We start from the raw sequence: 14,563 nt of genomic DNA, 5'->3' as shown, positions 1-14,563 counted from the left end.
GTGAAGCAGCAAATCCTGGGTTTATATTATTGCCCTCCTTCTAATATGTTATCATCACAGGGTCTTGTATGGCAGACAATCTACATAAACGGATTAAAAACGTATGTAATCTACATAAACGGATTAAAAACGTGTGTAATTGTTGATATGACGTTTGTGATTATTTAGCTTTTATGGAAGGAGGCTCAAGCGTTTTCCCATGGGAAAGTCTTCAGGACAGAGGAGTTTATGCTGTGGGGTTTCTCAGTAACACGACAAGCTCGTCTTATTAACTTCAGGAGTGAGATAAAAGGAGGCTGGTGAGGGAAGGACTGCCTACAGCTGCTGTAACTCAAGTGATAACAGGAAGTAGCTTGTCTTTGTTTGGAGGAAGGCTGAATAACCAGCATTCTGACTGTTCGTGTTCAACAGAACATTAAAATGTCCAGTTTCCCAAACACCTTTGAGTGACAGCCATTAGTCTTATGATTATGGCCCAGTGCTAAAGATATCTTAAATGGTTTGCAGTGGGATCATTCAAGACAGCAGCTGGATAAGCAGCTACATGATCTTCCAGAAGTTGTTCCAGTGGCAAAGTGTAGATTAGATTAGATATTATCATGTTGGATCAGTTCAATAACATGAGGATGAAGGAGGCCAAAAGACCCCAGTGTGTACAGTACATTAGCTCCTTCAGTGCTGTAATGAAGGCTACAGTATAATGTCCAAATGGACATTATAAATATTCAAGCTTCAGCCAGCCTACATTTTTGTTCTAGATTTATTTAGGACTTGCAAATCCATATTCAGGAAATGATTCATTTTCTTGACTTCTGTTGCTCCACTGAATCAGAGTCACATGATTTTGTCCAGGAAATAGCAGAGGTAGTTTTTTTTTTTCATTGATGAACTTTGCACTCATCACACCAATTTTGTCTTCATATTCAGAATAGTATATTCATTTGTAAATTTGTAAATTAAGCAACCCCACGTGGAGTTTGGAAAATCCTAGGCTAGGTATACTGTAAATAGCCTTTGATACCCTCTAATAATTTTTCTTGCGTGTCAATCCTCTGGGAGAGTCCCCTATTTCCTCTGCTAAAAAGCAGGAATTAAAAATCTCTCACATTTTTATGGGTCAAGAGTGTCAGTTAAGCTCCCACAACAGGTAAATATGTAATTAAACAGGAATTCCTGGCACCATTATTGTTTTTACACACGTGGAGACAGATCCTCAGGGCTGGGTTGAATTGGTGCTTTGCCATATGACGTTATTACTTCAGGCATCTGGTTGCATTACCAGAGAAGTAGGATTCATTCAGTTGAGACAAATAGATCAACTTTGATCCTGGACATCCTTTTAGTTTGGCTCAGTGCGCTCCACTTTCTTTATGACTCTCACAGTATGAAAGAGAGGATGTGCTACAGAGTCAGACCAGTTCATCCTTCAGCCATTTAACCATTTCAGCACATATATTTACAATGATGGAAGGTGTGTGTGGGGAAAAAAAAACATAGCCCGTTTTTAACAGGATTATACCACAACACTGTTCTGATTGATTCAGATGTTGAATAATGTTGATTCATTTTCTATAAAAGCACTTCTGTCTTTCATAGGGAATTCATAGGGACATAAATAGATTGTGTGACCATTGAAGTGGTGAAGTTTTCTGTAAATTTAACATTTATGGAAGGAGTCTCCAGTGTCAGCACTTTGTAACAGTCAGACGTAAAGCCATAACAAGTTTTCCTCCACGGGAAAGTCTTCACGACAGAGGAGTTTATGGTTTTCGTGGCGTCTCTGCAACATGACAAGCAAGGCTGGAAAGGGAACGACTGTTTATAGCTGCTATAACGTAACTAAGAACAGGAACAAACTTGTTTTATGAATGTTCCACAATATTAAATGTATCTATAAATGGATACAATTAATGTAAAATTGTAATAACAAAGCAAAGGATTCTGTGGTATAAGAGAAATAAAACACTTCAGGATGTGCTGTTATTGGACAATTTCGGGGTGAAAACAGTAATTCATTAAACCACTATTTGGCAAAAATAAACAAAATATTTTGCCACATTGTGTCTAAAATGGCAGACACAATTCATTTCTTGTTTATAGATTGTTGTATAAAAGCAATATTAATTGTGCTGTTATACTTTTTACAGCGTGCTCATGCGATATTGCTTAAATATGGTTCAATGCATTTCCCGGGATTGTTGTTGTCAACTGCTCCGGGTGTGTGTTCACGGTGTGTGTGTGCACTTGGATGGGTTAAATGCAGAGCACAAATTCCGAGTATGGGTCACCATACTTGGCCACAAGTCACTTCACTTCACTTCACTTCACTTCATGATGTTTATATTCGCCCTAGTTGTTTGAACTAGTTTGTTGAGAGTTGCTCATTAATCTGTGTTAAGCATAAAATCATACTCCAGTGTTGAAAAAAGTGCAGCACATTTGGGGCGTCTGTCCTATCTTAATTCCTCATTATTTGTCACTCACTCAGGCATGCAGTAGCCCTAATGAGGACGTGCCATGTGTGGGAAATGGTGGAGAGTCCTGGGTTCTTATTTATGTTTCATGTTACACTGTCAGGTATCCTGTGCTATTCAAATAATCAAACAGAAAATGCAGACTACCATAACATAAATGTGGTCATGACCGTGTTGGGGATCTTATCTTAAAAGTCTGTGATTGTGCCAGCATCTGGGAAGATCCTGCCTTTCGTACTGATTAATAGTTTAGGAAGTATTTGTGCCGAACATGTAAATATTAAACATGTGTCGAACACCATATGTCTATTTGACGTTTTTTTGGCTGGTAAACCCAAGTATCAAAACAGATAAAAATAGGCAAAGACTTTTGAAATGAAGAAAGAAATAAAAAGCTGATTCGTGTGCTGTGAGAGCAGAGGCTTGATTAATACCTCAGGAGCTCCCAAACCCAATAAGGTTTGGGCTGATTTTTATATTGATTAAAAAGAGACTTAAATCGATGTTACAGTAATATCACTAAGACCAGGCTCAGGGCAAGACTTCCAAAGACTCACTGAATGTCCGGGTTAGTTGTGTGACAATGAATAGGTGGTTTTGATTAGAGTTCCAAGGAGCTAGAATAAGAAGTTTCTTATTATAAGTGATGTCAAATATGTTCAGCTGGTGTTGTTGGATTGTATCCAATCTCAATCATAGATAACTTGGCAAAGTCTAAATACACTCTGGTTAATATTTAATCTACATCCTGGATGTTTACTGAGCACCTCCTTGTGGTGCATGTTGATTTTGGCAAGGTTTCCAACCCTTAATTTGACTTCAGGGCAAAGATGAGTAACCCCTTTCAGAGGTTAACAGCAGCGAGATGCTGTTTTTCTGTATGGCTTCAATTAAATGACTTTAATTTAATGAATCCTTTCATGAAAAAAAGAGATTCTACTTGGAACCCTGGCGAAACTACTGCACACGTCAGCGAACCCAATCCTGTCAGAAATCATTAATGCACTTTTTGCCGCTCAGTAGATCCTTGACCTCATATTTTCTGAAAATGTTCAAAAGTAGAATTTTCTGTTACAGTGTTCTACACAGAAACTTCAAGCATTCCCCAGAGGGACAAACCAAAGCAGGGTGCTGGGATCTTTTCCTAAAAGCATACAAACGTGATACCAAATAGGGTTTCTATATTTTAGACTCTGATTCTGTATCTCTCATACTCTGGAGAGGTAAATGTTCTTACCCTCCAAAGGGGCTCTACTTGTAACCTTCGCAAAAATGCTGCACACATAAATAAACCCAAACCATAAAGCACTTTTCATGCTCAAAAGGTCTTTGAAGGTCATATTGAAGATGTTTTGATGGGGCAAGAGGCCAATAACATAAAGGAGACCTCTGAATAAAAAGTTAATGAAGAGAACAATTCCAAGCATCGGCAATTATCCTTAAATGGCAACGAACCTGTAGAAGGTCATAACCTGTTCCTCATCACCATTTGGAGGCGAGAAAGTATTTGATGAGGATGACCCCAGGGTCTAACTGATTGGCAATTTCCAGGGCACAGGTGAGAAAGGGTGGAAGAAAGTGGATGACATGAATTGGCCCAGAGAGAGGTCTGGATCTGGAAGAACAATTATCCATAAAAGGTAAAGCATCATCAGGTTTGACAACTAGGATGAAACCCATGGACAAACTGGTGACAATCAAACTGGCAGGACATCTGGAACAAGTGGATTGATCATCTGCCTTGTTTTTATAACTGTGGGCCTGAAACCATACTTGACAAGCTGGATCAATTATGAGGTATGTTATAATTATGCTCATCAAGCTGGCAAATTAGGGGATTAAAATATGATATGCAAATCTCGCTGTCTGTTAATATTTTAATAGCCAGCAAGTGAAATCCCAGAGAAGAATCAAGAGAAGCATTCTGTGCTCACTTTTTCTGAAGGTCTGCATTGTGTGTACTTGGCAGCCTTCATCATCTGGAATGAGTGCAACCTTCTTTGTGTCACAAGAGAATGGTGTTTCCAGTCTTGGGTAGAGTAGCAAACCAGGCGGTTTATAAATCATTGCGGCCCTAATTGACATCCTACTTGCTCTCCCAACCTCAAACATACCTCCCAAGTTGCAGACCACAATGGGGGCTCCCTGCGAACCACAGTAACAACCATGAGCTCAGTTCCTTATCGGCAAAATCATAAATATATGCATAACTATGGGGCCCCCCTGGTGGCTTGGAAACCCTAAGCAACTGCTTATTAGGCCTATAGATAGATACAGTCCTGAGCCAAACAAGGAACACAAGCCTGGCTCTGTAATGGTTCTGTTTTTTTTCTGTAATGTATACTCTAATTGGACAACCTGTGCTTAGTCTATTTGTTTCTAGTTTCTTCGTCAAAGGCATTTTGAAAAATTACCAGTTGAGTAAGTAAGTCACCTAGTTCATAGTTATTACACTACTGTATATAGGCTCACCCAAACTGGACAGTTAAAGATCAGGAAAAAACAATATATATATATATATATATATATATATATATATATATATATATATATATATATATATATATATATCTGGTCTATTTCCAGTCTTCGGTTGTCCAGTTTGAGTGAGCCTGTGCCCATGATAGCCTCAAATTCTTGTTCTTGGCTGACAGGAGTAAAACCTGATGTGGCAAGACCAAATAAATAGTGTGTGGACTTTAGAAGAGGGCCAGCAACATCGCAACATCCATCATCATTTTTCCCAATTACGTGGTGATACACATATTTGACAGGCGATAATGGCCGTCTTTTTATCTTAATTACTGCAGAAAGGCAATGAAGAGACTCATACAGTGAATCAGATCATTTCTCCCACCTCTGATACATCATTTGCATTCTTTAGTTCTCGAGATGCAATTAATTTCAGCTAATTAATTGAAACAAGGCTAAATGATTGCACTTTAAATGCAGCTATCACTTTCCATTGAAATGCAAAGCTGTACTGTAAATAATAAAGGGCACTTGACTGAAAATAAAAACACCCCAAATGACCGGTACTGATATCTCTAAAAAGATTTCTTTCTTTCCTTCCTTCCTCGTAATTGTTCTCTCTGTCTTTGCCATTAATCATGCACAGTCTCTTTGGGAAAATAAAATGATAAATAACAGATCTAATAAAGTGAATTAGCATACTTTCAATCAACTAACCCAAAGGTTAGCAATTTTATAGATGTCATAAATCATTCGTTAATCTGGAATCATTGACCTTTAGCTACAATAAATTGTGAACAGATTTTAAAAAGCTGATTTGCAACCAGTGATGAAGTGTAAGCAGGTAAACAGACAGCACTGAATAACTATTTGTAGAAAGAAAAGAAAGTTGATGTTGTAACATATGATGACATAAAAATGCAGAATTAAATAAGGTAGTATTAAGGTATAGGAACTGAGTGTTTATAGAGATATAGCATTCATACATATAAATAGAGATTAAGAACGGAACGCTGTTAAGCGTATAGATAAAAGCCTCTTAGACAGCTCTAGTATTAGCTATAAAATGTAAATATGTGGTAAAAAAGTGCCTCATTAGAGAGGTAAGGATTATAGGCTCGTCCCATTAGATTAAATTGAAATTTACCTAATGAAATAATTTCAAAATTTCTCGATTCACTCTATACATACTCCTTAGTTTTAGAGTATTTTAAATGAGATCATTAAAATACAAATGCTAAAATATAGCATGTTCAAAAAGAATACAGCATGCACATCGGCAAGATGGAAGAACAGCTTCTGTAGTTGATGATTTCAGTAGAAGTAGCCAAGTTAAGAAAACGCTGCTGCTACTTCATTTACTGAAAGGATTAATGACTTCATTTTTAAACTATTGTAACTTTTACCTGCTTGCTGCTATACCTGGATAAGGCAGAAAACACTGTATATAAGTTCTTTTACAAGAGAAATATGTCCATATAAATGGCATTTTTATGTCTGTTATTGCTTAACTTCCTTGGAACTTAAATATTCGCAGGGTAACTGATACCAACGATGCTCCGCCCGCATCCTTACTGTTTGTACACTTTTCTGGCTGCAAGCTTCTCAATCCTGAAGGTTGCAGTTGTGTGTGTATACTGTATGTACGTCCATGCAGCAGTTTCTGAACATCATGATAAAATGGGCAATTTGGAGCAAGACATGGTTTAAAAAACATTCACAGCATCACATTTTAAAAGTAATAAGAATACACTATATGGTAGTAAATTAGATATCCGCACGTGATTGGACTGCATCCTGGGAAAGTAGGCAGACCTGTAATGTTGACGCTTGGGAGCTTTCACACCTGTTAGTCCATTTCTCGCCAACTCCAAATCAGAGCGAAAGTGATACTTTGGCTTCAGTTGCTATTTGGTTGTGTTTGGTTTCACACTGAACCAACTAAAAAGTAAAAAAACAAACAAACAAAAAAACCCATTATCATCAAAATGTTGGTTGAAGAATGTGTAGGGCTGAAAATGTACTTTTGGTAAGTTTTTCATTCATTGGTCTACAGAACTATGGTGATGAAAATATGTAAATAAAAATCACTCAAGCATGAAGAACATAAAGCTAGATAATTATATAAATAACTAGTTTAAACCATTTTGAGAATCACATCCTGTGTTTATTTTCTCTTTTTGTTCATCGGCCAAAACTTCCAAAATATATAGCGTTTCTGCAGTGCTACAGCTCTGTCCTTTGCCTCAGTTTAGTGGCTCGCATCGACACACACACACACACACACACACACAAAAATAAAAATGCTGCAACCCAAAACACATGGCATATGTGATTCACTTCCTGCAGATGAGTCGATTCAGAGTCGAATCACTTGCTCTCTGTGCTGGAGGTCACAGAAGTTGTTCTGTAAAGCTGCCTTGTGTCAATGTTTATTGTTAAAAACACTAGACAAATGAAATTAATTTGAATTAAAAATTGTTTTAATTAAAAAAATGATCTACTACAGCAGTGTTTCATTACTCAGTCCTCCGGGCCTCTAGACAGTCCATAATATTTTGTGGCTTTTTTTTTTTTAACACCCCACCAAACCTGAAGGTGGGATTGAACAGAAATATGGACGATGTGACCAACCCTGAGGGACTGTACTAGCAAACACTGTGCTACAGAACATAATGTCTCTATAAAATGCATTCCTTCATGGACTCTAAGAAACATTTATGGGCGCTGCCTAATAATGCTTCGCTCCAGAGGTGCCTTTTAGTCCTGAAAGACTTACAGCTTTTAGTCCCTTTTGGAAAATAACAGCTGGAGATACAATAAATTCACTGACTTAAAAATCAAACATAATATTCCTGTGCCATGGATTTTAATGGCTTGAAAATCTCATTGGAAATGAAGCCTGGTGTGTTAGCCATGTGATCTCTTAATCACCCTTCTGTGAATTCGTACTTCTCAATAGTCTAGAAATTATTACTCTTTCTTCGTCAACATGAATTTCTGGCTGATTTATATGATCTAAAGGAAAAACTGGTCTTCTGTGTTGGGTTTGGAAATCCACCATTCAGTTTCTGTGCTTAGTCTTTGCTTTTTAAGTACTTAACCCTACAACCAACTGTAACATTTTAAATCAAATTCACATTTGCATAATGATGGCTAATTTAAAAAAAAATGAATCATGAAAAAAATGAGAAATCACATGTGAAAATAAAATATGTGAAAAAAAATCACATGAGGAAACAAAAACACATGCAAAATTATATGTAAAAAATACATTCATTACCTGTGGAAAAAGTAATCACGTGTAAAAATCATATGTAAAAATTAACAAAAATTTAATGAAAATGAAAATTGATGAATAATGAAAAATTTATCATATGAATAAAAACATTACACGAGAAAATAAAAACAAACACTATATGCGCAAAATTAGTCATGTGAAAAAAAATCACGAGAAAATAAACGTCATGTTTTAAAATCACATGAAAAGAAACAAATCAAGTGTAAAAATCACGTGTGAAAATAAAACCACGTATACTACGTGTGAAAATAAACGAATCACGTTAACATCACATGGTAAAATACACGTGAAAACATCACATGGGAAAAGAAAAACATGCTGTGTATGACAATATATGACAGGTGTAAAATCCCATGTGGAAAAACAAATCACGTGGAAAAAAACGACGTGTAAAAAAAAAAAAAAAAACACACACGTTCACTCCATGTGAAAATAAATCAATTCTGGAAAAAAAAAATCACAGTTTAAAAACAAATATTTTAAGAAATCATATATGAAAATAAAAACACATGCCTAATATATAAAAAGTCTCTATATATGAATATATATATATATAAAAAATCTAAAAAAGTCTAAAACTCACATCCTGTGGAGTTTATGTGACTTTACTGTAAAGGAGATGATCATTTGCTGTTTACATCTCGTCTTTAAAGACTGGAAATTCTGGGGAATGTCTAGTGTTACTGTGTAAAAGATTTTTCACACTGTACATGTCATCCTATGAGAAGTGCAGGATGTTCTTCTGATTAGAAATGGCTTTTCTCTATCACCTGGTCTTCTAATCCAGCGTAATGTTTTGTGCATTGCAGATTCTTTTATTAGGCAAACCCACATGACGACTTCATGACTGTGTTTATAACCCCTTTCAGTAGTTAAATATACACAGCTACAAGCTTTAGGACCATTTATGAGTTTTACTGGCTGAATCATTAACCTGATGAACGTTTCAGAAGGCTGAGTCGACAGAACGGCTTATCGTGGATACGGTGGATCGTGGATACTTTATCGTTCAAAACTCTTTACCTCTGCTGATTTGCTGTTCAACACCGACACCAAGAGTATGTTGTAAGAGGATGTTTTTCGTTCTTCATTTGAACACATTTAATCTTTAATCACATGGTGCGTTTTCGCTTTATCCCTTTATACTTATGTTTACTGTTGAGGAACATCTGTAAAATACGTTATCACTTACGTAATAGCAGGTATAAACTCTTTTTTTCTCTTTTGAAGTCAATAAAAAAAAAAAAAAACAATGCATAGATTAAACTTGTAAAACTCATAAACTAAAGATGATTCTCTGTGTTGGGGAAACTTCACAGCTTTACATGTGACGCTTACAAAACGCTGACACTGGAGACTCCTTCCATAAATGTTAAATAAACATCTCCTTACAGAAAACTTCACCATATCAGTAATGATACGCATCTTTTAAAAGTTGTTTTTAACATATTAGAATGAGTGCATTGATGTAAAGCTGTGATTTGAATGTTGAATGACAGCCGGGATGAGTGGAGGAGCTGCTGTTATAGGAAATGAATCAACTCTTTCTGACTAATCAGAATGGAGAATCAGAACAGTGGTGTAAATCTCAGTAATATTCCCTCAATCCATCATCCATCATATACAGATTTACATTAATGAGAGTAAAATGTCTTTAATGCTCTTTCACTCTGGGTCACAAGCTTTCGGCAAGAAAAGAATTTGAACGAGAGTTTTTTTTTTTTTTTTTAAATATGTGGTTTGAAAGCAACATAACGCCCTGATTTATACTTTCAAGCTGTGATCAAACCATCCACTTTTTAAATAAAAGCCCACAAGTCAATGACCCTTCAAAAGCTTACCACTGGAGAATGGATATTATGAGCGAAAATGATTCATCTTGAAATCAAGCTGTTGATTCAAAATGACAGGACTCCTTTTTTTTTTCTTAACTAAACATATATCTAAATACATGCACATAAACATCAAAGATAAAAAAGCATGAACGCACAGCTTCACTGAGGCTTCAGTAAATGATGAAAGAGTGCCCTCTAATGGAGGAATGAGACACAGCATGAGCTGAAGAAGCTGTTTAAGGGACAAGGATAAACCCAAAGTTGGGAGCAGGCTTACTTTTTTTTTGTGTGTGTTTTTTTTCCCAGGAGCAAATGATTCCTCAGCTCAGGATTTAGCTTTCACCTCTCTTACTCTAAAAACCGAAAGACTGGAACGAAGGAGAAGGACAAGCAGTGCTTCTTGAATGGAAATGAAATGTACTCATTGTCCAGAGTTCATTGACTTCATTGAGTCAGTGTGTTTTTCTGATAAAAAGAAAAAAATCCTTCACAGAAAAGTCACTGAAATTCATCACGTGACTAAACACATGATTCACACGTGAATCATTTTTCACACATCTTTTCCCCGTGCGTCTTTATTTTTCACATGATGAATATATTTTCACATGTAAGCCATGTGGTTCATTTTTTTATTTTATTTTTTTTTTAGAAAATACTGTAAATCATTATTTATGGTGAAATGAACCTTCACATGTGATCACATATTATTCACATAATCACATGTGAGAAAAAAATAACATGATCACATGATCCCTTCTTCAAGGGATGGCTCATTTATTTTTTTACATGTAACATTTATAGCTTGTTTGTTTATTTATTTATTATTATTATTATTATTATTATTATTATTATTATTATCATTATTATTATTTTACATGTATCATTGCTATCAGCCATTTTACAAAGGAATGTAAAAAATTCTAGACAAATTAGACAAATCTGAGACGTATTTTATCTTCCCCTAGAAACCCATGTTATCATGACACTCCGAGTGTATTCATATCCTAACCGTTAGACAAAACATCTTCAGGCAAAAGTGACAACTGTGCAAAATCCACTTGTCCGTGCAAAATCCACTACTTTCAACACCCCTGCGTATCAGCAAGCCATTTTCTACCTTGATGCTCCATCGCATCGTACCATTTCTTTACCTTTTATTCTTTCATTCATCTTCAGTAAGCGTTTTATCCTGGCCAGGCTGGCGGTGGAGCTGGAGCTAATCCAAGGAACACTGAGCAGAAGGGAAGAAACAACCCTGGGCACCACACACACACACACACACACACACACACACACACACATACCTAGAAGCAATTTAGCAAAGCCAATCCACCTACTGATATGTGTTTGGGGTGTGGGAGGAAACTGGAGAACCCAGAGGAAACCTGAATGAGCACGTCTGAATTCCCTTTTGGTTTTATTTTGGATAATATTCCCTCTGACAATTAGCTTTTTTCCATATTCCTGGAAAACTGGATTTTGGAAAATTATGATATACAGTATAACCAAGTGTCATCTTTTAACTTATTTGTTTTCTTCTATCCTTTCTTTCTCCTTCCTTGGCTTGCTTCCTTTATCCATTTCCTTCCTTTGTTCATTTGTTCCTTTTTTTCTTTCCTTCCTTCCTTCCTTTTTCCCTTAATTAAAAAAAAAAAAAAATTCTCCTTTTTCTTCCCGTCCTTTTTTTAAACTTCCTTTTTCCTAATATCTTTCCTTCCTTATGTACTGCCCTAAGTTCCTACCCTCTTCTCTTCCTTTCTTTCAACCTTTTTTTCCCTTAATTCCTTTCTTCATTCTTTCCTTCGTTTTCCTCCTTCATTATGTTTTTCCTTCCTTATTTTCTCCCCTTCTTTTTTCCTCCTTTATATCTCCTTTTTCATCTTTCCTTTCTTCCCTCCTCCCATCATTCCTTCCTTCCTCCCTCCCTTCCTCAATTTCAGTTTCCCTCCATTCTTTCTTTCCTTCTTTTTCTTTCTGCATTCCTTCTTTCTGAGGTCCCCTGGAGTACTAGAAAGTCACTTCTCAGTAAGGAGTCACATATGTATTATCCATTTTGAGAAGAACACTTAAAGAAAAGAAAAGAAAAGAAAACCAACTACAAACTGAATCACTTTAAAAAGGAATAAAAGCATGAATAAAAGCTAACTCAGGCCGTCTATCGGCACTGTTGACTCTTGCTGAATCCGGGCCAGCTGCTGCAATCCAAGCTGAAAACAGACGAAGAAGAAGACACTGCTCACAGATAAATATCTCCTCTTACCTGTTTTTCAACCCCTCCAGGTATCATAGCAGAGTTTTTACCATCCCGTCACCTTTTAATTTACTTTCCTGTTCGTAAGTGTCTGAAAGCATTTAATTATAGCACCGCTGTGCAGTGTTAAGATCTCAGTGAATTCTGGCACCGTCTCCTCGCTTTTCTTTTTCTCCACACGGCCCACCACTGTGTAACGTGCAGACAAGTGCGAGTGTGAAACAACCAAAACCCAGTAGGTGTACACCATGGTGTGAACATGCATTTAGAAGGAACCCTAGTCAAGAAAAAAGACAGAGAAATATTTTCACCAAAAGATTCATTGTTATTTTTTTCCCCACATTTGGTTGTAAATTCAAACAGAAAGCATTCATCCCAATCCGAAAGTACCACACAGACATCTTCAGTAGTATTATTTTTTTTGCCACCACTCCCGCCCGTTTTACCCTCCCCCAAGAAAGCAGCAGATAATTCACCAGAAACGAACGGAAAAAATAAAAACACAGAAGCTCCTCGTTCAGGGGTTGGAACTTCATTTCTCTGCCCAGAGTCTGCGCTCCAGATGGATGAGGTGAAGTGTGTAAAAGGACTCAAACTGTTCCTATCTATACCAAAACCCCATCTGACAAGTGAGCAGAACAAAAAAAAAAAAAAAGGAGAGAAACACCAAAGTACAAAAAAATAACTTGGACAGGATACACTTCCATAAACCGAGTGACGTCTTGAGGCAGTGTTCAGCGGTTAGATTCCCACTGCCTCAAGTCCCGTTGTTACGGTATTTCAATTCATTTCCTTTGTAAATCGTGTCCGTGTTTGAAAAGTGGTGCACAAGTTCCAAGGCAGAATGAGATGTTCCTTGGCAAGGAAGCTTGGGAACGCTAAACTCAGTCGTTTCAGCTGCAGCCCTCGCGAATACACTTAATTCTTAAAACGTTTAGGAGAATGCATGAAACAAAATGGACCAAGACTGCACGATGTGGTGGTGGTACAAAATGGAAAAAAAAAAAAAAAAAAAAGGATTGTATCATTCCCATTTTCCTTGTCTTTTTTTGTGCACTTGGTCACCACCATTTTCATTCAGATATATTTATAGCCATTTATATATAGATATCTATATATATTTTATACAATTAAAAACACCATAGAGATGACAGACTATTTGGTTTCTTTTTTTCTAAGTAGAAGTTTCTCATTTTAATAAATGCATATAAATAATTTATCTTTTGTTTTTTTTTTTTTTTTGAGTTTATAGACTGTCACTCTTTCAAAAAAAAAACCAAACCCCCCCCAAAAAAAAAAAAAACAATTACTATCTCAAGCCATCAGAGTGTTCAATTGATTTTCATTATTCCATGGGCTTCCATTCACTGATTTTGGCAGAACACTCTGCAGCCTTGTTCTCAAGACACAAGGTGTGATGAAGAACTTCTCATTGTCTAGGTTGGGTAGAGTCCTTGTGCATGTCTCTGCGATTCAATAACTGAGTTTCTGTTGGGCCACTAGGAGCCGTGCCTCCATGTCCAGTTCCGTTGGCGAGAAGAATACAAACCGTTTCTTTTGCCGCATGAGGATTGGAGAACACGGCGTCATCCTGCTTCACGTTGGTGTTGGCTTTGAGCTTTTCCCGAACTTCCTCTGGTACACTGGTACCTTCCTTCCACTTTTCGCCCACCCTGTCACAGAGGGGATTGGCTAACGGGTTGTCCACTCTACTCCCTGTACACCCTTGACGTGGTAAACTCTGGTTCATTCCTTCTGCAGAAGTCGTCTGCATACACGAGGTCTCGTCTTGATGCGAGTGGACAGAGGGGATGATTGGGATCCGATATGGAGCGAGGGATCTCTTTCCTGGCGAGCTGGAGCAAGGGTTCCTGGGGGCTGCCCAGAGTTGAGAGGATTGAGAGGCTTGCATACCTTGGAAAGTATCCCGGTGCAGGGTGCCATCAGGCTTCATCATATTCCTGCAGAAAGAGACAAAGATATTCAAAAGAACAGAACAGAACAGGGGTGTTCATAATAGATTGCAGTGTGGGAAGACAGAAAGATGCACATCCATCAATCACAAAACAGTCATGTTCTTTTGAAAAGCGTGAGTCATTCATGCGTGTAAATGAAAGAATTGCAATCCGAGAGACTAAATTGCTACCTTCAATGTTGCATCAACAAAGGTAAACACCCTCTCGAATGTGACAAACTGAGTGATGAGGCTTTTCCGGAATGAACAAACGCA

The 14,563-nt window shown here is 37.1% G+C and overlaps 1 protein-coding gene across 1 annotated transcript in view; it reads right to left on the bottom strand.

Annotated features, from left to right (window-relative positions):
• Nucleotides 1-11,912: 11,912 nt before the first annotated feature.
• Nucleotides 11,913-14,563, bottom strand: part of LOC113541899 (pro-neuregulin-3, membrane-bound isoform) — a 323,359-nt gene continuing 320,708 nt past the window's right edge. The window contains exon 9 of the mRNA XM_026939082.3: nucleotides 11,913-14,294. Coding sequence (XP_026794883.3) covers nucleotides 13,763-14,294 — 532 coding nt within the window. The 3' untranslated portion in view covers nucleotides 11,913-13,762. The remainder of the gene's footprint in view (nucleotides 14,295-14,563) is intronic.

The sequence above is a fragment of the Pangasianodon hypophthalmus genome, chromosome 3, assembly GCF_027358585.1.
Source record: "Pangasianodon hypophthalmus isolate fPanHyp1 chromosome 3, fPanHyp1.pri, whole genome shotgun sequence".
Lineage (NCBI taxonomy): Eukaryota > Metazoa > Chordata > Actinopteri > Siluriformes > Pangasiidae > Pangasianodon > Pangasianodon hypophthalmus.
Note: the sequence above shows the minus strand (reverse complement) of the source record. Positions and strands in the feature narration are given on the sequence as shown.